Below are 22730 nucleotides of genomic sequence, written 5' to 3'. Positions count from 1 at the left end.
AAATGGTTGTGTGGCAAGAGCCAAAACTCACACAAGCTGTCTTTCTGATGTTTAGACAAAATGTAGAAACGTAAGCTTTGAATATGGTGAACACTTTCTTTTGAGGACCTACCACAAGAGCCAAACTTGAGAGAAAGCACACAACTCTCATGAAGGTGCAGCTGGTACTTGTCACTCTTGGACACGTGCAGAACCTCAACATTGCTGCTCTCCATGCCAACAGCGAGCCACTCCCCTGTAGGACAGTACCCCAAAGAGAAGATCTGCAAAGACACACGAGGGGTCAAAGCTAAAGCGGAGGGGACGTGGGCTGTAGTTTGAGCTTCTCACTGTGGCCCTGTCCCGTACCTGTGATGTGAAGTCGTGCTGCTGAAGCTGCCTGCCCTCCCTCAGATCCCAGCAGCGGACCGTGTTATCCAAGCCTCCCGTCCACAGTTTGGTCCCATCATTTGAAATGTCTATGCAGCTGGCACCATCTGTGTGGCCCTGAAACTGCCTACAGGAGGAGAAAACATGAAACTGCAGCCGGATGATGATGATGAGCTTAACGCACACTAAAAGGACCCCAGGAGACACATACCTGACGAGAGTCTGATTCTGCAAGTCCCACACCACAATGTTGCCATCGCTGCAACAGGAAAAGCACACTTTGGCATCGGGGCTGATTGCAAGGGCGTAGCAGGCCGGTGCGGAGGACGTCAGCTCCGCTTTAATCCGAGGAGTTGGAGTGGCCAGGTCCCAGATGGACAGAGTGCTGGCCTCGCCGCCTACAATGAGGGTCCGGCCATCAGGAAGCAGCTTGCAGGAGCGGATATAGTTGTCCCGGTTCTACAAAAAATTAAATACATTTTATTTATCTATCAAATAGTGCCTTTCACATCTATCTATCTGTCTATCTATCTATCAATCTATCTATCATATAGTGCCTTTTCTATCTATCAATCTATCTATCATATAGTGCCTTTTCTATCTATCTATCTATCTATCTATCTATCTATCTATCTATCTATCTATCTATCTATCTATCATATAGTGCCTTTCACATCTATCTATCTATCTATCTATCTATCTATCTATCTAACTTTTTTATGTTTCCTTTAATTTCTGTCAATCTTGCTGTTTTATATACAGGTAGTGCCCTTCTGTCTATCTTTTGTAATTGGGAGAAAAGATACACATTATTTGCAATAAAGTCTTTTTTTAGTAATTGCCATATCTACAAAAAAAGTAACCTTTTGCATTAAGCTGCCTGTGAAACTGGCAGACCACCATATTACAAGGTTAATGCCACCTTTAATGTTACCTTCAGTGTTCTTAATTCATAATAATAATAATAATAATATATTCCTTTGAATACCAAAGCATAGCATACCCCTAACCTTCTGAATCCTATTCAGGGTCACAGGAGCTGCTGCCTGTCCCAGCAGCACTTGTTACAAAGCAGGAGGCTGCCCAGACAGGGTGCCAGCTCATGCAGGGTCCACTGGCGCCCACACCCACCGCCACACTCACAAAGGGCCAGGTTAGGGTTCCTAAAGTGTCTGCCATGCCCATCTTTGGGGGTGTGGGGGGACAGAGCTGGAGTACTCAGATTGTGCAAACTCCTCACAGACAAGAAGTGGTCATGGATTCTGAACCCAGGTGTTCTCTGGGTAATTGACTCATCTGAGCTAGTCCCCAGGCCACCATGCCATCCTCCATTATGTGCTCAGACATTGTGTGAGATCAGGATAGCTGGCATGCCCTGGTCGCTACACCCAGCAAACCAGAAGCCCACCTGTGACCAGCAGAGTGGCGGGGAAGTCAAAGGCCGGAATTCAAGTGTCCACACAATAGCGGGGTGCAGTAGCTCAGAGTATATAAATGGCCAACACTTTCACACGTATGCCAGCTGAGCCCGCTGCTCAGTATTAAACACCCGGTGCTAATGTTTCTCCCCTGCCTTGAACCCAAGCCCACTTTAATATGAGAGATCATCTTTTGAGCCGCCTCTTCCCGCGCCATAATCTCAGACAAGTCAAGTTTTCTTAATTTCAAGCAAACTGAAAAGCCTGGCAATTGTTTCACAACTGCATCTGCTGGGGGTGCAGACAGTGACAGAGTGAGATGGATGCCAAGCATTTCCTCCATGAGGCAAGATAACATAGCCCACAGCGTGGCACCTGAGCCAGTCTGTGCGGCGTCAGAAGCTGTATCAATCAAAGCAGCCAAGCGTGAGCTGGAGAGGCACATCTGTACTCCAGGGAGCACATGGCTTCAGGCCAGATGCAGCGCTTATCCCAGGAGTGCAAAACAGCCGCCAGGCTTTGCGAGTACAAAAATACTAGCAGCGTCCCTATGGCAGCGCCAACACGGTGAGGCTGAAGCTGCCGCTCAGGCTGTTCGCCAGTACAAAAAGAGAGCCTTGGGAGAAGCCGCCATCTCTCGAGGACCTCGATCTCAATCACTTACAAGGGGGGGGACTGGCGGGTCCTCGAGAGAATCGACACCTCTATGGTGGAGCTGTGTGCGACTGAAGCCCTGAGTCGGTAGAATGTTTAAAGACAGCAACAGTTTGAATTCATCAGGGTGTGCCGATCGTTCAACCAGATAACAAGGGCAGGAGGACAATGGGGTCTGTGAAATCTGAGACGCCGGACTGCCCAGCTCGACTTCCTTAAGAATCCAAGTGGCCTGTCTCCACACATCCTGACCTGTGGTAAGAGGGCAGTGCCCACTAGGGGTGCAGACTAAACTGGCAAAAAGGAGTCTTATATCCATCCGACGCAAGAACAGGAGGATTATAGGGAGATCTCAAAGGGAAGAAAGCAGCCAGTTAAACTGCATGCCTTCGAATGCACTGGGACAGACACATCATCAGGTCTACAACAAGAGACACCCTCACCCCGCTGATACGCCCACTGCTCGGGTCTGTGCCACAGTGGCACTCACAGTCCTGATCCACAGCCATCTAGACCAGGGGTGTCCATGCAGAATTCTTTCAGCTGTGTGATGTCTGAGGGGTGTCTTAGGTGCAAAACCGCCAAAAAAGCATTTCAATTGGGATTGGCCATTCCAGAACCCTCCATTTCTTTAATTTTCAGCCATTCCTTGGTGGATTCTCTGGTAGGTGTTGGGTCATTGTCATGTTGCAGCATCCACTTTCAGTTGACTTTCAATCTTTGGACAGGTTGTCTCACATTATCTTCAAGTACCCTCTGATACAATGAAGAATCCATAATGGAGCTGCCACAAACCAGAACATGTCCACCACCGTACTTGACAGCTGGCATCAGATTCTTGTGGTCAAATGTAACCACTGGCTTTCTCTAAATATGTCTTCTGGTACTGTGCCCAAATAACTCTATCTTTGATTTGTGCTCAGAACATTCGGTTCCAGAGGTATTTGTGGGCACACTTCAATCTTGCCCTGCTGTTCTTTCTTGAAAACAAAGTTTTCCTCCTGGCACACCTCACATGCACATCTCATTTGTTCAGCGTCTTTCCAAATGGCAGACTCCTGCACTTTGACATCAATGGTGGGCATCCTGAGTTGAACTTCTGGGCTCCTTACAGACTTCATTCAGCATCTTGTGTTGCGCTGTGGGGCTGAACTTACTGGAACAGCCTGACCTGACCTGGACAAGTTGAAGATCTTCCAGACAGTGGAGTGGTTGACTTCCAATTGTTTGCAGATGTTTTTCAGTCCTTTCCCAGACTCCTAGTCATCTATAACCTACTTGTTGAAGGCCTCCGAGAGCTCTTTTGATATGGTGATAACACACACACACACACTTGAGTGACAAAGAAACCAAATGTCTGAGGTTTCAATAAAAGAACAGGGTCAGACGAGATCTTCTCTGCTGATGTTCTAATCATTTGCACCCACTTCTAATTGGAGACATTTGATGTAGTGATAAATGATGGGGTGGACTTGTTTTTTCCACCTGTTGTTTCACAGGGTGTACTAACTTTTTCACAAAGTTGTAAATGTTCAAAAAAATTGGGAGGCAGCAGGCTGCATCCACAAACTTGGATGATGCTGACTTATGAGCCATCATGCTGACGATGTCACTCGGTGTGACATCCAGGTGACACTGGCTGGCAGCCTGTGAATACGTCACTAGCTTGGAGTGCTCTAAAATAAAAACAAGCTGACAACACAAGAGAATTAAAATTATTTTTTAGACACGGTTAGAAATGCGTCTGATTCAAAAACCAACAACAAGGTTCCGTGACCACAAAATGAAGCTCCAGTTCTTTTTAGAAGCCAAAGAGAAGCTATAAATAATAAAAGATAAATGGCAGATCTTAACAGGTGCTTAGTGCCACCGGCTCACATACCTTTATAGGGACAGTACTGTCACATGTCTCGAAAAACAGTCAAAATCTTACATCAACACGCACACATCTCCACTCTCCTCCAGCGACTGGTCGCCATCTGTGTTGAGTCCGCGCCGTCTCTGTGTGTCTGTGTGGGTTCTTCTCCAATTATGGAGGCACACATGGGGCCTCGTATAAATGGTGAATGTGCAAAAATGTCGCATACTCCCATTTCAAAGCTCAAATCACGATGTATAAACCTAAACTTGGAGTAAAGCCACGCACATTCTCATGCTAGCTAAAACCCTGGCATACTCAAGTTCTCCGCTCGGCTTTGCAGACTGGCAGCACCCAGCGTCAAAGCAGTGCTTTTGTTCCAGTGTGGTTTCCCTTTCTTTTTTAGTTCCACATCCCTGACACGGCTTTATAAATACACTGAAATTAATCGCATATTGTTTATCAGTTTATTGTAATTAACTTGTAACAATATAATGGTCCACGGAATGGCCAAACTATTCCAAATATCATAACTGCTTTAGCGTTGTTCCTCTCACTGCACCTTCTTCTTCTTCTTTCAGCTGCTCCCGTTAGGGGTTGCCACAGCAGGTCATCTTTTTCCATATTAATCTCACTGCACCACTCGGAGTATTTATATCACTGTGTCTGATTGTGGAATCACAGCTCTACAGCAGCTGACTGGAAAGAAAATTATTAGGATAGAGCGTCAAGCACAAGCTGCCTCAGCCATGCTGAGCCTGCTGTCACATGGCAAACGCTTCAGAGCCTTTCCTGTAAGGACCTCACGGTTCAGAAAGAGTTTCATCCCAAGAGCTCTAAACGCACTCAATCAGTCCATCAAGTGCTCCTTGTAGAACTGTTTGTACTTATAAGTACAACTACCTCACTGTAAACTTACACTACAGTTATAATATCTCACAACCTGAGCCGCTTTATAAAGCGCGTATTTACATATGATGACGATATCATTTTTAAGATGAAATGCAGGAAAATATGTTTATTATACAGATAAAACTAACTTCATTTAAATAATCTATACTGTTAATAATTAAACATGTGAGGACACGGTGTCGCAGCGCTAGCTAGTTCAGTGATTGTTTCTGCCTCGCGCTGTATTCTTGTTGGGGTTGGCATGACACTGGATGGATAGATGGATGGAATAATTAAACACGTGCTACGAAGATATTTCAATGTTCTTTAAAAGTTTTGAAGATTCAGCGTTCTCAGCTTACAGGTGGCTTAAAGTCTATTACAGAGCTGATTGTGTGGCGATTGGGTATTTGGAGAAAGAAAAGTAAGGACAGGAACTGGGGGTTAGTATGTTTGAAAGAGACAATACTGCTGCAATAAATTATTTCATCGAAGGTCGCACACGGCACAGCAAGCATCTTACGGGAGGCTCATCGCTAATACTGCGCCACCGTGTTCCCATGTTTAATAACATGTGTTAACTCCTATCATCATGAAAATTATATCAAGTATATATCTCAGTATTTTAATTATTCAGAGAGCTGTAATATCACGAATGTAATGGATTCTGTGTCCTGACGGAGGAAGAGAGCCGGTTTAAGAAGCAAGTAGTGATTCTCACACACAGAGCAGAGAGAAGATCACATACAAAACAAAGCATTTAATGTGCTACTGTAGTTACAATGGGATTTGAGAAACTAGTAAATTAAATGATTTAAAGATGAAGTTTATGATGTTCTACTTTAATGACAAAATAAACTACGTGAATAAAGTGGAAATTTCGAGATTAAAGTTGACATTTCAAGCTTTTTTCTCACTGTGTCCTTATTTTTTTTCTCTGTACCCTAATAAGCTTTTATATGACATTTCAGACGGTCGCCTTTTCACAGCGACTTTGATATCTGACAAGTTCTTTTTTATTTCTGGGACTGCACGACTTAGTGAACTTGAACTTCCAAGTTTCTTCGACACTCTATGTCACTCGATCAACTTCCTTTTCTTGTTTATATCTCTGCTTAAACCAACAAATAGTACGTTTTTCTTTGCCTCCACTTGGTATTCACTGAAATTCTTCTATCTCCCCCCTGTGCTTTTGCCATTGCCATTTCACAGAACATTGAGCTTAAGGGCTATTTATATTGATTTGCATATTTAAAGAGGCGTAATTCTGGGATGGGATCTATGTAGCGGAAGAACGTGGAAGTTGGCGTTCGCATAGATATATGCTTCTGGATTTTTTTGTGCGTACAAACATTTCCACTTTTGTCCATATGCCACATTTTAGTGTGAATTCCATGCACGACGTTATGCATGAGGCCCCTGGACTTTGTGCTACAGACTGCAATGCTGAAGTGGCTACTAGAAATGCTGGGCTCAGTTCAGGCCTAACAGCTGGCCTTTGTTTTAGCATTGTTGTCTGATTTGGTTGTAAATTAAATTGTTTACATCCTTTTCTGTTTGACAAACAGTTCAATCATATCTTATTACCTTATGTGGTTGCAGGACCCCCAGCAGATATGCAACATCCACAGATGCTCAGGATTTGTACAAAAGCATAAAGACGATTGCGTGGGCGAAGTGTACACAGGGGTGGAGGGCTGGCTGGGCTTGGGTACGCCGTGCCACGGCAGCAGCAGCCTGCACATGTTGTTTCTTGTGGGAATTCCAAATGTTCTCTTGTGAGCATGTTCTGAATTTTGTTTTTAATAATTTCAAACTGCAGTGGATCAAAACTGCCTAACCTGAGGATAAGGTGGGTTGACAGTACTTGAATATTAATTATTTACTGTTTTTAACATTTTAATTAGAACCAGGTGAGCTACCCATCTAAAATGGGTTGAAGTCCAAGTAATCAACGTGGACCTCGGAGGTAATGTTTGCAGTTCACCATCCATTGAGATGTATTTTGTACTGCATGTAATAATAAAATGCTTTGCATTTGTCATTCCTAGAGATGGCACATCACAGACATTTGTAGTACTAAAATGCATCACTAAAAATGTTTGTGATGCACCATCTGTTGGAAGGTCAAATGCAATGTTTATGTCTCTTATGTGCTATTTGGTTTGGGATTCATAAAAGCAGTATTACAATAATGTTTGAGATCCACCTTCTATTAGAATGACAACTGCAATGCATTTTATTTCTAAAAATGTTTTGGGCTGCGCCATATTCTGAAATGACACAGCAACTGGATGGACACACAAAGACAGACGCACAGACACTTATCATTTTGTTAAGGTGGATAGGAATAGCAAGGAGCCATCACTCAGCACTCACAGGATGGCTGTGCCTACAGCCAATGTCACATTACACAGCTTCTAGTCTAGTGAGGTATGTCAGACTTGCAGACAGCGTGTGCTGAGTAAATGTCACAACATTGCTGGGCATGTCAACATTGCTGGGCATGTCAAGCACAGTCGTGTTTGCTCCTTTCTGTGACACCCTGACGAGTTATCAGGTACAGTGAGTTCAGCCTCAGTCATGGCCCTTTTGTTTCTCTATTTTTCCATTCTGTTGTGGTACATAAAACACAAGATGCCCGACAGATGAGCTTCTGTTCTGTTTGTGATGCCCATAACACCAGCATGTTTATTCCTCGTTGCTGTGTTATATGCATTTTACTCTGTGCCAGTCAAAGCCCATTTGGAGCACTAGGTGGGGTGGATGGACGTCACCCCTTGTTGTTCATAAGTGGGAAGTTGGGGCTTTGATAGCCTGTGTCAGGGAGTCCTCTTTGGTATTCAGAGTGCGTGCCCCTCCAGCTGCACAAATGACATCCCTTTGTGTATGCCACTGACTTTAAGGAACGCACGTCCCTTGGTGAATGCAGCATGCCCACTTTTACTTTCATAAATGGCACCCACCAGATAACAGCGCCCACTAAGTATCATCAGAGTTTGATGACCTGGGAGAGTGGAGGCCGTGTTCCCCTACCCCTTAACATTCATCAACAGAGCCCCTCAGATGACCGCGCTCTAGGTGGCCGTCTGATTGTACTTCCAGATGAACACTCATTAGTTGGCAGCTCTCATGCGATTAAAGTCAAGGCTGTTTGATTTTACCAGAGTGAGTCACTGGGGATGTCACATTATACGACTTGCTTCTCGGGAGATGACCGCCAACTGCCTCCGACTCACTAAGATTACGTAAATGAAGGCTGCCACTGAAAATCCATGGAAGAGTCGGCAATTGTGATACGGTTTTAACCCTTTCTGCCCTGGGTTTTATGTTTTTATGGGAAAAATAATTGTGTGAGATATTCTACCTTTGGGGTTTCTATGAAGCTCAAAAATGAAAAAAAAACAAAACAATTATCACTATAGCTGCCAAATACTTCAATACTACTTGTTTTACTTCCGTGTTTCGCGGACTGTATGTCAGTCTCTCCAGTCTGTACTAACAGTAACAACACCCTTCTCCAATGGCTGCAAACATACCTGTGCTGTACTAGTAATTTGATGTCAGGGCCAAAAGGGTTAATAGATAGGAGATATAAACAAGACAATAACCTAGAGATGGGGGGTCTTCTTTACCACCTGTGAATGACAGTAAACCTTTGGAGGGGCTCTGTGGCTAAGAAATGTGCCACCTGGACAGAAATCTTCAAATAGCTGCAGGTTTATGAAGCACTTATGATTCTCCTTATGGTATTATACTTAATAATAATATTAATAATAATAATAATAATATATTTTATTTATATTACGTTTCTCACTACAGGACGGTAGTGAGAGCAGCTATGTTATATGGACTGGAGACGGTGGTACTGACCAAAAAGCAGGAGACAGAGCTGGAGGTAGCAGAGTTAAAGATGCTAAGATTTGCATTGACGATAGCCAGAATTAGACATGAGGACATTAGAGGGTCATCTCAAGTTGGACGGTTGGGAGACAAAGTCAGAGAGGTGAGACTGCGCTGGTCTGGACATGTGCAGGGGAGAGACGCTGGGTATATTGGGAGAAGGATGTTAAAGATAGAGCTGCCAGGCAAGAGGAAAAGAGGAAGGCCTAAGAGGAGGTTTATGGATGTGGTGAGAGAGGACATGCAGGTGATGGGTGTAACAGAACAAGATGGAGAGGACAGAAAGATATGGAAGAAGATGATCCACTGTGGCAACCCCTAATGGGAGCAGCCGAAACAAGAAGATGAAGAAGCGCCTTTCCCATGCTCAAAGCGTGTAAATTATATTATATAAGAGAACAGTTTGCCTTTACTATTATTTAGCCTGTGGTGTCTCATCTGAGAATTAAGAACTTATTATTTCATTCCAGGTCAGTAGAGGTGAGGGGAGGCATCCTCAGTGACGTCCATGCTTGGTGTAGTTTTTGGGTGAAACAGCACTAGAACCTTAGTGGCTGAGGTCCCACCTGCCCAGTGAGCATACTGGGAGTGATAGTCCTCAAGTCAGTTAAGCAGAAACACAAAGACACACATCGATTGATTCTTGTAATTCTGTTCTCTTTGGTCTCCCTCATAAGCTTCTCCTCGTATTGCCCGTATTGTAACTCAAACCTCTTCCATGCAACACATTACTGCGTCTCTTAAACAGCTTCATGGGCGTCCAGTAAAATTTCACACCGATTTTAAAATTCTTTCAACTTCCCTTCAAAGCAGTTCATAGCTGTGCTCCATTATACCCCTCTGACCTCAAACGTGTTTACCGCACTCTTAGGTCCTCCACATCTGGTCTTCTCATCAGTACCCTCCCTGCATGCCGGGTCACAATGGGTTTCAGGGCATTTAGTCGTCGTGCTCCCCGTCCCTGGAGTTGACTGCCACTAAACATTCGGGACACAGATTTCCTATCCATCTTCAAATCCCGTCTTAAGTCTTATCTGTTTAGATCACCTTACACTACACGACTTTAGGCTGTGTTCTTATTGCTGTATTTTCAGTTCCATAGATTTATGAATATGTATATTTGTATGTTTACATGCATGGTTGTTTATTTTTTGTGTTGGTTTTATGATTTTATTGTTTGGATAGTGTCCTTGGCTGTTTAGAAAGGCACCTTGAAATAAAATGTATTATTATTATTAATATTATTATTAATAAATGGTCTGCACATAGTACAGTCTCGGGTGAAACAGCACCATAGGTAAGGGTGCACCCTAGCAGCTGAAGACCCCGCTACCTGCTACACAATGGTTGTCCCCATCTGGAGTATATGTCCCCACATGACATACAGCAGGTTTAGGTCAGTGTGAATAGATTACAGCCTGTAGGACTCTAAAGGGCCGCTCTGCTTTAACATCATCCGGCCGGCCTGAAGCACCATGGGACACTTTCATTTCCATTTGAATGGTTCCTGGATTTGACGAGTCTCTAAGCTCTCTTTGGTCGAGTCCTCTGAACTTTCCTACCTTGTCGTGTTTTGTTTTTTGCGGCGTTTTGATCCTTCAGTTAAAAGGTTCCTTGTTCCTCCTCTTGGCCAACCGAGTGGATTTTAAAGTGGACTTCTATTGCAGTCCCTATTGTACAAATCCAGCCCCCCACCCCACCTCGTTTTAGCTTTTAATGACCAACCCTTTGTTTATTTCAATAAACAAAAAAGATGAAAAAGCTGCCGCCGCTCTAACAGCCTTAAAGCTCTCTAACCAAGTAGGCCTCTTGACAGATGTCTAGTCCTTCTTACCCAGCCCTGAATGCTATGAAGAGAGAGGGAAGTTGTGCTTACCAGGCAGTCAAGCTGGGCCACTGGGCTCTTGGCAGTCAGCTGACTCACATCCCACATCTTGACGCAGCCTTTGCCCCCGGTGTAGACGTGCCGCGTCGAGTTGCTGATGGTCACAGCGCACACCACCTCGCCATGACTGAGAGTGTGCATCTGCCGGGCGTGGCGTGGGATACCGGAACCAATCAGGGCGTCGGGTGGGAACGGAACTGGCTGCATCTGACCGTCTCCGCTCACATGGAAGGAGTAGGCTCTGCGGGCAGAACGGCACACAAGTCAAGTGGTGCTCAAACATCTCAGGGCAGGTGTTTTGTTATCTTATTCTTAAAATACATTTTATAAGTTAATATGTGTCTGTTCAGCAGTACAAATAAACGTGGATCACTCAGCTCCTAAAACTGCTTCAAGAAAGCCAAATTCTGAAACTGAATGGTGATGCATGGTGACAATGACAGCATAACCCTCTCTACCAGCGTACGATGACAAACCAAGTGCTAAAACCTCCTGGCAGACACCTCATTGGAGTCCATCTGAGTGAACTTACGGCTTTCCACCGGTGACAGGAGGCAGCGTGGCTGACAGGCCTGGCGTCCTTAAGTGTGAGCGGGACTCATAGGCAACCTAGGGCAAGAGAGGACAGGAAACACGTCAGCATGTCAAAATGTCAACTAACAGAGTCCAATCTAAGCACTCTCAGTCCATCCCATCTTCATCAGCTGAAACAATTACAAGACAGAAACACACAGAGCCGTCACTCAACTTGGAAATCTGAAGTGTCCTCGCTAAGAGTAGTAGGGGGCAATTAAGAGGTTCTAGATACATGACATGTCCAGTCTCAGTAACATTGAAGGTGTAATGTGTTTCATGCCCGGTACTTTGGTATCCTGCCGATCCAGTCTAGCAGGAGTGGAACTGGAGGATGATTTCCAGTTTCCCAGTACACAAGCTGGCTGGTCTAGCAAAGTTGTTTCCTTACACATTGCTCTGCTTGAGAACTTCCCCGTGGAGCAGGGACAATAAATGCGTGGTGTCTCCTATCCTGTAAATGTTCAGTGTACCAAAGGTGTCATTTATTGTGTCATTTAACGTATGATGAGTTGGACACTAAAGAGGAAGAAATGGACCAAATGGCTAGACAGAGGAGCCGAGCTGGGAAAGCAGGTTAGGGTGATAAAGGATAAAGATGGAAACATACAAGCGAGGAGAGTGTGCTGAGCAGATGAACAGAGTACTTTGAGAGGCTGATGAATGAAGAGAATGAGAGAGAGAAAAGGTTGGATGATGTGGAGATAGTGAATCAAGAAGTGCAATGGATTAGCAAGAAGGAAGTAAGGACAGCTATGAAGAGGATGAAGAATGGGAAGTCCATTGGTCCAGATGACATACCTGTGGAAACATGGAGGTGTTTAGGAGAGAAGACAGTGGAGTTTTTAACCAGATTTTTCAATGGAATCTTGGAAAGTGAGAGGATGCCTGAGGAGTGGAGAAGAAGTGTACTGGTGCTGATATTTAGGAATAAGGGTAATGTGCAGGACTGCAATAACTACAGGGGAATAAAATTGATGAGCCACAGCATTAAGGTATGGGAAAGAGTAGTGGAAGTTAGGTTAAGAAGTGAGGTGATGATTCGTGAGCAGCAGTATGGTTTTATGCCAAGAAAAAGCACCACAGATGTGATGTTTGCTCTGAGGGTGTTGATGGAGAAGTTCAGAGAAGGCCAGAAGGAGCTGCATTGCATCTTTATGAACCTGGAGAAAGCATAAGACAGGGTGCCTCAAGAGAGAAGCTGTGGTATTGTATGAAGTCGGGAGTGGCAGAGAAGTACGTAAGAGTTGTACAGGATATGTACGAGGGAAGTGTGACTGTTGTGAGATCTGCGCTAGAAGTGATGGATACATTCAACGTGGAGGTGGGATTATATCAGGGAGCGGCTCTGAGCCTTTCTTATTTGCAATGGTAATGGACAGATTGACAGACGAGATTAGACAGGAGTCCCCGTGGATTATGATGTTTGCTGACGACACTGTGATCTGTAGCAATAGTCGGGAGCAGGTTGAGGAGACCCTGGAGAGGTGGAGATTTGCTCTAAAGAGGAGAGGAATGAAGGTCAGTAGGAACAAGACAGAATACATGTGCGTGAATGAGAGGGAGGTCAGTGGAATGGTGAGGATGCAGGGAGTAGAGTTGGCAAAGGTGGATGAGTTTAAATACTTGGGATCAACAGTACAGAGTAATGGGGATTGTGGAAGGGAAGTGAAAAAGAGAGTGCAGGCAGGGTGGAATGGGTGAAGAAGAGTGTCAGGAGTGATTTGTGACAGACGGATATCAGCAAGAGTGAAAGGGAAGGTCTACAGGACCGTAGTGAGACCAGCTATGTTATATGGGTTGGAGACGGTGGCACTGACCAGAAAGCAGAAGACAGAGCTGGAGGTGGTAGAGTTAAAGATGTGAAGATTTGCATTGGGCGTGACGAGGATGGACAGGATTAGAAATGAGGACATTAGAGGGTCGGCTCAGGTGGGACAGTTGGGAAACAAATTCAGAGAAGCGAGTTTGCGTTGGTTTGGACACGTGCAGATGAGAGGTGCTGGGTATATTGGGAGAAGGATGTTAAGGATAGAGCTGCCAGGTAAGAGGAAAAGAGGAAGGCCTAAGAGAAGGTTTATGGATGTGGTGAGAGAGGACATGCAGGTGATGGGTGTGACAGAACAAGATCTAGAGGTCAGGAAGATATGGAAGAAGACGATCTGCTGTGGTGAGCCCTAATGGGAGCAGCTGAAAGAAAAGAAGATTTAGGGTTTAAACTATAAAAATAAGTATTGATAGGCATTTTTCTGACCACATCCAAAATTCGTGGTTTCTCACAATTCATGGGTGCTCTGGGAACGTAACCCTCTGCGAATTTCAGGGGTCGTCTGTATACCACCGTAATGGTATACCTGCATCTTGCCAAGCTCCCTCTCTCTAGTGCCATGCGGGGGACACAAACAAATGAGCAAAGGGCAAGCAAAGCAGGAAATTTACAAATCTGAGGAAATGACTAAAGGGAAGATGCCTTACTAATGGAGTCTTTAAATATTTAGTAAGGGAGCCTGGAAGAAATAAATGAAGAGATGGTGTGGCCCATATGGACTTTAAATGCCTTCCCTGTGTGATCTTATGCTGCTTTTACTGCAGTATTTGTTTCCCCAAACACATACACGTTAAGTTAGTTAGCAATCTAAAATTGGCCTTGTGCGAGTGAGCCCTGCAGTGGATTGGTGCCCTGAATTTATTTGTCTTGAGAGTGTCAGGAGTGATTTGTGACAAACGGGTTTCAGCAAGAGTGAAAGGGAAGGTCTACAGGATGGTAGTGAGACCAGCTATGTTATATGGGATGGAAACAGTGGCACTGACCAGAAAATAGGAGACAGAGCTGGAGGTGGCAGAGTTAAATATGCTAAGATTTGCATTGGGTGTGATGAGGATGAACAGGATTAGAAATGAGGACATTAGAGGGTCAGCTCAAGTTGGACGGTTGGGAGACAAAGTCAGAGAGGCGAGATTGTGTTGGTTTGGACATGTGCAGAGGAGAGACGCTGAGTATATTGGGAAAAGGATGTTAAGGATAGAGCTGCCAGGCAAGAGGAAAAGAGGAAGGCCTAAGAGAAGGTTTATGGATGTGGTGAGAGAGGATGGGTGTAACAGAACAAGATGCAGAGGACAGAAAGATATGGAAGAAGATGATCTACTGTGGCGACCCCTAACAGGAGCAGCCAAAAGGAGGAGAAGAAGCAAAGGTGCCATTTGGAGTTTAGCAGTAGGAAAAATATATTTTCTCGTTTATGTATATCTGCTCCATCTAGTCATGTTGGAATAGGGAGGCACTCACTCTCCAGTGTCCATGTTTAGTGGTTGCCCAGAGTGTCACAGCCTGCTTATTGACTTTTCCATCTGTTTGCTTTTCAGTTTAGCAGGGGTGTAGTGGAGACATTTTTCCATAAACATCAAAATTAGGTGATGCTAAAAGTGGTGTCCCTCAGGGTCAGGGCAGGGTCTGCTCCTATTTTTATTATGTATGACGTCTGTTTAATAATAACGAAATTGTATTTCTCTCTTAAACAAAGCAGTGACCACTGATTCTGAGCACTTGCCATGCAGGTTTAAACCTGTCCAAATGTGCACGACAAACGACAACACTCTCTGCCGTTTAGTTCATTGTCTGTCACCGTTTAATAGAGTTGTGTGCCGGAATCCTGCTAAGTTTAAAAGTTGAGCAACGCATCAATTTGAATTTTTTTGTAAAACTGAACAAGATACCAATGGAATCTTTTCAAATGCTTATTGAAGCTTACGGGGAAGACTGCATGAATCATGCCTGTGCATTTTACTTAAATTGAAATTGGTGCTTAAAGCAGCGCTTCTCAACCTTTAAGTATTCGCGTCCCGAGTTTTCATAAGTTCTAATCGCGCCCCCCTACCGTTTTTTTGAAGGGAGCCCACTAATACCAATTTGTTCTTTTTTAATTAATGATATATCATAGATGCATATTTTATTACCCCTACTTAACTTTTATCGAACTCTATATTTATTTTATTTAGTATCAGAATGTAGTTTAAGTTCATTTGTTTTGGTTTCAATAGATGTATTTTTCAGATTTTTGATTCTTGCTTTCTTTTTATCACATCTTTGCGCCCCCTTTTACGTTACTTCGGACCCCTGCTAGGGGGGCCCGCCCCACAGTTCAGGAACCACTGGCTTAAAGGAGCACGTTTTGAGTCAATGGAGGTCAAAAAGAAGTAAAGAAGAAAATGTCTGATGTCTTGAAACAGCTGACAGAAACTGACCTGCTCCACGCCTTCGACCAGTGGAAACCAAGACTTCATCGGTGCGTAATTGCAAATGGGGAGTATATTGAAGGGGACAAACATTAGAATTGTTATATAAATAAAAGTGAGTTATTGTGTCGTTATTTAATTGATAAACCTTGTATAAGTTATGCGGATATGAATATAAAAAACAAGCAGGTTAAGTCTGCAGATGACACCACGTTTGACAGGATGGCAGATAATCAGCTAAACAGGGACATGGACAGCATGCAGGACGGAGCTGATTTGTGGCAGGTGAAATTTAATGTAAGTAAATGTAAAATATTGCATGTAGGAAGTAAAAATGTTCAATCTGAATACATAATCTGAAAATTGAAAGCACCCCTTATGAGAAGGACCTGGGAGTCATCGTGCACTTGTCATTATCAACATCCAGACAGGGGACAGAAGCGCTCAAGAAGGCTAATAGAATGTCAGGTTACCGCTCACAATCTGTGGAGTTCAAGTGAAGGGAGGTTAAGGTTACGCTTAGTAAGACACTGGTGAGGCATCACCTACAACACTGTGTTCAGTTTTGGTCTCCATATTACAAAAAAAGACACAACAGCACTAGAGAAAGTCCAGTGGAGAGCAATAAGGCTGATTATGAATGAAAGGTTTGAGCTATGGGGAGAGATCGAAGAAGCTGAACCTTTTCAGTTTAAGCAAATGGAGATTAAGAGGTAACATGACTGAAGTGTTCAGAATTATGGTGCATCAAGGCTGTTCATTTAAAATACATCTTAAGGGCAGTTTTCACACAAATGTTAGAAAGGTTTTCTTCATGTTGTGAGGTTTCTGAACTCTTTTGGGTGGGACCCCCGACTTTAGTGACCTTCAGGTCTCAACTTAGTGTTATTTTGGACAATCCAGACAAGCTCGTTGGGCTAGATGGCCTGTTCTCATCACAAATGTTCTATTGTTTGAACGTTCGATTCTTGAGATGGCCAGAGTACCGGCTGTGTAAGTGGGAAATGTCTCTTTGCCTTTGTCTAGAGGGGAGACGTGTGTCACCGGGTGAAGTCTTTCCTCTCTTTTCTTGTGTCTAAATGTCTTCTACTTAGTGGTCATTTTCGACCTTGTTTTCTATCAAAGCGTACCATCTTGGCTGACGAATGGCCCTTCTTCTGTCCCTTACACGGCACATTCGGGTTTAATACGTTCTGATCCCAACTGCACTGGCCTCACAACCCCTGTTTATACACACGTTCACTAAAAGTGTGTTCAGAGCCGGCCATAGACAATTTCGACCTGCAGCTAGGGGGTCTGGGGCAGAGCTCCGGCCGCCAAGCGATTTCCTGCATCTACAACCATCACTTTTTGACGATTTCCGTTTGACACTGACAACCGTAACCATAACACACTGACAGGAGCCATATTTACAGGCTGTCAGCGCAGACTGTCGTACAAGACCCTGAGTGAAGGGTATGAGTGATGGAGGTGGTGGGCCCGCATAAATGTCTTTAGTGACGATACATTAACAGATAAAGCTACATTTTAGCCAGCTTTTGCTGTTTCCACCAGGCAGCACGTGGAGGTAAATAGCTAGGCCAAGCACTTTTTTTTTTTGCTTTTTATATTTTTTATATATTATGAAGATGAGATCCACATTATTTTGTTTTTATATTTTTATTCGGTTTTAATGCTTGTTTTCATACTTTCGAGATATTCAGATTTCCGTTGTGATGGATGTCCAGTGAGAGTTTCCGGCCCCCACCCCCAGGCCACCAGGAGGAGCTCTCCCGACAGCATGGACTTGCCCCGAATTCCAGCAGGGCCTCATGGACTTTGTAGTTTTTATACACAGCCCTGCTGGATACCTTGGGGACCACAGGGAGTCGCTGTAGGGAGGCTCGTGGACTCTTATGTGCCCTATAACCTGGAAGTACGTCCTGGTCACGTGAACAGGAGAATTGACGTACTTCCAGGTTGAAGAGAGACTTTTACCCAGACCCGGAAGTCATAAGGACTTGTGGACTGTTGGGCAGGAACACCTCCGGGTCAGGGGGTATAAAAGGACTCTGGGAAAGCCCAGACACCGAACTGAGCTGGGAGGAAGGGTGGCTAAGTGTCTGGGAGTTGGAGGATTTTTTTATTGATTGTTGTTTATTTATGAGTTGTGTAGAGCGGAGGGTGCTTGGTGCACTTTATTATAATAATAAAAATAATTATTATTGCACTTTTACCTGGTGTTTGGCGCGGTACCTGAGGGTTCAAGGGAGCGATAGTGGCCCCTACTGCTACACCATATAAAATAACTTACCAGCAGATATTGAAATCTATTTCACACAAAAGACACTTTTCGAACCTTGGTACTGGCAAACTCATGAATAAGTTCAGAATAATCAAGAGATTCGACTATCTCTTGCTCAATTGAAATCCATGCCAGACTGAAGCGTAAGTGGCCGCCTACTGAGGACAGAGGCACAGATGAGCCGTGGAGGCGGCAACAGGCGCGCGGGCCTGAGTGAAGCGTAATGAAGATTGGAGTGCCGAGTGGAGATGTCCACGTGGAGTAATTAGGTGACGGAATATGTTGCGCGTGAATTATATATATAAAAAAAATAGTAATAGAGGTTGGAGTGAAGGAGTCTGTTGCTCCATTGGGCCCTCCGCAGCAGCGTCACATCACAGGAAAAAAACCTTGGGCGCCGTGGGCCTCCTCCAGCTGTGGGCCTGAAGCGGTCGCTTAGTTCGCTTCGCCCTAAGGCCGGCTCTGGTGTGTTATTCAATTCAGATTGCATCTATAGGCCATCAAACACAATCTAATAACTTCTTCATCAGCTGAGTAGATAGCACATACTACATCAAGACTCTTCATGAGGCCCCCCTGACCCTTTGTGGCCCTGTTTTGCTCAGAGGTCCTCACAGTGTGAATGAGCCTCACCAATTATTGAGATTTTTAAATCTATGGGGTCAACCATTGAGGTCAACTTCTTAACAGAGTTAAAGGTGCAATGTCTACTTTACCACTGGTGACCGTCCATAGCTGACCGTGGTGCTGATTTGTGGGGAGATGTGAAGTCCACTGTAGGTTCCTGGACTGGACAGCTCCCCGTTGAGACCGGTGTGGGACACCACCCCAAAATGAGCCGGATAGGACCCAGAGATTGCCAGTGGGCTCCTCAGACCTGCAAGGTAGGGTGTGAAAATTGGTCACGCATTCAGGAGGCATTTTACCAAAGGAGACACCACATAGCAAAAATGACTATTTGCACTCTCGTGGACAAGTGGAGGAGACATCTAAAGCCCCTACAAGTTTAGGATCAGATGTAGGATGTCCAAAATGAGGCCTTACCAAGTGCATCAGCAGTTGAGGGCTTACTGGTCACCAAGCGCAAGCAAGTTGCTGAACTGGGACCGGGGCCTGGGGTCAGGGCATCCTGAAGAGGTGATGAGCTGGTGGACTTCAATGCCGGTGTGCCAGGTTTATCCGCCTGAGATGACAGGAAAGATTTTAAAGGAGATCAGACACACAATTCTGCTTCTCCAAAAGTCAAATCCCCCCAACCCCTGGACTGATGGATGTGGCAGTGCCTCGTCGTGACTTTATTGTTTTCTAAAATGTACAAATTCTGCATTTCTCTTATTGGGTTCAGATAAGCTGGAATGACTAAGATGTAGAAATTTCCAGGCACAGCACCTCCTCATGGGAAGGAGATAACATTGCGTGTTAGTTTCATCTCTTCTAATGTCCTGGTTCTCTTTCGGCTCCTACACAAGTTTTTTGGAGTTGGATTTGCACCCCCTGATCAGGACCACTTCAGTCTGTCCCAGTCCACCCATATACTCAGGTGCTTAACTGACCCCCCAGTTCCCCCAACCCCATATCACACCTCAACTGTCACCTTACCAGCGCAGCATCCTTGATCTTTCCCGGGGGACTGCTGTGAGGGGAATTCGGCGAACTGGGACTGGCTGGCAGGTCCTTCCTCAGCAGGCTGCTTTTGTCCAAACCATTACCGTGCGGAGAGTGAGGGAGACTACCCAAAGGGGATGAAGGCTCCTAAGGTGTTGTGGTGAGGAAGGAGAGAGTTACAAAAGACATGGGTGTGAGCAAATCACATGAAAAGAGTCCTTCTGCCAGTGAGGATTTCCAAGAAGCCCACCTCATTTGAAACATCCACCACCAGGTTGTCCTCACTTCTTTCTGCGTCGCTGTCCTGTTAAAAACAAAGATACATGTTAAAAATATAAGAATATGAATAGACTCACTTTGGGCTCTGGCGGAGGGGGTCAGTGCGGCTTAAGCATTAGCAAAGTGTCAACCTGAAGTGTGTTTGTACAGCAAAGGTCACCTAGCTGGAGGTACCTTCAAACAGGAAGGTGATGTCATTGTGTTACCATGACAGCAGTACAATTGGCAAAGACCTCTTAAAGTGGCACTGCTTCCCGTTGGGGCCTGCTTCTCAGCTAATTTTAGCTCTACAGAAAAAAAAAATGTTTATTCAATATATATATATATATATATATATATATATATATTTGTTATTCTTAAGAGATTAAAGGCCCCTGTCACCTAATAGGCTCTCCTAACACCTCTGCAACTGTGATCTACTTACGGAACATCCATGGATGACATGCATTATTTGTGAGTCTTAAACCCTAACCTGTAAATGACTGGATTAGCATGGACTTGATCAACATGTCTGTAGTTTAGTCCTCACTGGGGTGGAGGCCGCTTCTGCTGTCTCACACTGATTGGACCATATAGCTCCGATTAGCGACGTCAGAAACTCACTGGATACTGCATCAGAGAAGTGTGATGATATAACAGCAGTAGTATGATGATATGCCACATTGCAGGCCTTGTGGCACAGTGGTTAGGACTTTGGACCTCAAACCATGAGGTTGTGCTTTCAAATCCCACTACTGACACTGTATGACCATCAACAAGTCCCTTCAGCTGCCTCTGCTCCGATTGGAAAAGCAAAAGAAATGTAACCATTTGTAACTCAGATGTTGTAAGTCGCCATAAATGCTAATAATAATTAACATTATCTTGCATTAGTACAGACTTCAAACTATGAATGGCCAATGCATTGTAAGTCCTGTCGCTGGACACTCACCTACAGATAAGCATACAGTTTATAATTGAATGGTTATTAAAAATGCATATTACACCCTTGAAAGGCACTATATAGCAGACTCTGAGTGACCACTGCTATATGAGTCGGTATGGACATCACATCCTGAAAGGACATCAACTTCACTATCTGTACTATATAATAAAAACACCACTGTCTCAGTGTGTGTGACCAGTGTCACCGAGCAATCTGATTGACACTTCATGTGTGACTGGATATTACAGCTCAGGGTGGTATGGCCTTATCATGTGGAGTGTGGACACTTCAGGTCAGTATAAGTTTCTGATCCAGACTGTAGACCCTCCATCCATCCATTTTCCAATCTGCTGAATCCGAACACAGGGTCACGGGGGTTTGCTGGAGCCAATCCCAGCCAACACAGGGCACAAGTGTGCAGGGTGCCAACCCACCGCAGGACACACACAAACACCAAGTCAAATGTTGAATCGCCAATACACCTAACCTGCATGTCTTTGGACTGTGGGAGGAAACCCACGCAGACACGGGGAGAACATGCAAACTCCATGCAGGGAGGACCCGGGAAGTGAACCCAGGTCTCCTAACTGCGAGGCAGCAGCGCTACCACTGCGCCACCATGTAGACCCTCCACATCTGTATAACATTTTCACCATACAGTACATATGGATTTATCAGACTAAAAATATATCATGCCACAGGTCAGTATGGCATTCTCATCATAGGTAGACATGTCAAGTATGGATTTATCACGTTGACTGGATATTACAGCTCAGCTCCGTATAGCCTTACCAAGGTGAGTGTAGACACCTCAGATCAGAACAGGATTGTGATCCAAAGTGTAGATCCTCAACATCAGTATGACATTCACACCACATGTATGATTTATCAGATTGAATAGATATCATGCCTCAGGTCAATATGGCATTCTCACTATAGATAGACATGTCAAGTATGGATTTATCACATTGACTGGATGTTACAGCTCAGGGCAGTATGGCCTTATCATGTTGAGTGTGGACACCTCAGGTCAGTATAAGTTTCTGATCCACAGTGTAGACACTTCACATCAGTATGACATTCTCACCATATGTATGGATTTATCAGACTAAATAGATATCATACTACTGGTCAGTATGGCATTCTCACCATAGGTAGAAATGTCAAGTATGGATTTATCAAGTTGACTGGATATTATAGCTCAGCTCCATATGACTTAACCAAGTTGGAGTGTGGACACCTCAGGTCAGTAGAAGTTTCTGATCCAGAGTGTAGACACTTCACATCACTATGGCATTCTCACCATACAGTACATATGGATTTATCACTTTATCACTTTAAGTAGGTATCACACCTCAGTATGGCATTCTAACCATATGTAGAAACATCAAGTAGGGATTTATCCCACAGACTAGATTTTACAGGTCTGGTCAGTATGACATCAGACATCCTCATGTTGAGTGTGCACACCTCAGGTCAGTATGGCCTTCTCGTCCCGACTATTAATGCCTCACATCCGTATGGGACTCTCACCTCTTGTACCCCATTTGAGTTAATATGTGTTTATGCCACACTGCAGAGGCAAACCCAGATTTTTTCACCCAGCAAGGCGATTACGCCAGGAGTCAATATGGACGTCTCACCTTATGGGGAAGTGTTTTCCATCTAGAGACCACAGATCAAGGCTGCCAGAATTTCCCAGCAAGGTTGCAATTCAAATTTTTATTGGCTTTCCACCAGCTTTGGTGATTAACTCGCAAGTTTATAATGACTTGTAAAATGAAAATGACACCTTGGCTCTGTAAGGATTTATTAGATTAGAGATTAGAACTCATCTCTATAAACACTTCCTA

General features: G+C 44.4%; 1 protein-coding gene across 2 annotated transcripts in view; it reads right to left on the bottom strand.

The window, feature by feature from the left end:
• tle2b (TLE family member 2, transcriptional corepressor b) overlaps positions 1–22730 on the bottom strand; it is a 109719-nt gene that overhangs the window by 6308 nt on the left and 80681 nt on the right. For both annotated transcript variants that reach the window (XM_039766864.1, XM_039766865.1), the window contains exons 10-18: positions 19924–19977; positions 19668–19820; positions 19113–19251; positions 18785–18945; positions 11511–11587; positions 10970–11219; positions 581–828; positions 349–496; positions 113–263 (exon numbers count right to left, since the gene is read on the bottom strand). In XM_039766864.1, the coding sequence (XP_039622798.1) occupies positions 113–263; positions 349–496; positions 581–828; positions 10970–11219; positions 11511–11587; positions 18785–18945; positions 19113–19251; positions 19668–19820; positions 19924–19977 (1381 nt within the window). The remainder of the gene's footprint in view (positions 1–112; positions 264–348; positions 497–580; positions 829–10969; positions 11220–11510; positions 11588–18784; positions 18946–19112; positions 19252–19667; positions 19821–19923; positions 19978–22730) is intronic.

Source organism: Polypterus senegalus, chromosome 10, assembly GCF_016835505.1.
Source record: "Polypterus senegalus isolate Bchr_013 chromosome 10, ASM1683550v1, whole genome shotgun sequence".
NCBI classification, from domain to species: Eukaryota; Metazoa; Chordata; class Cladistia; order Polypteriformes; family Polypteridae; genus Polypterus; species Polypterus senegalus.
Note: the sequence above shows the minus strand (reverse complement) of the source record. Positions and strands in the feature narration are given on the sequence as shown.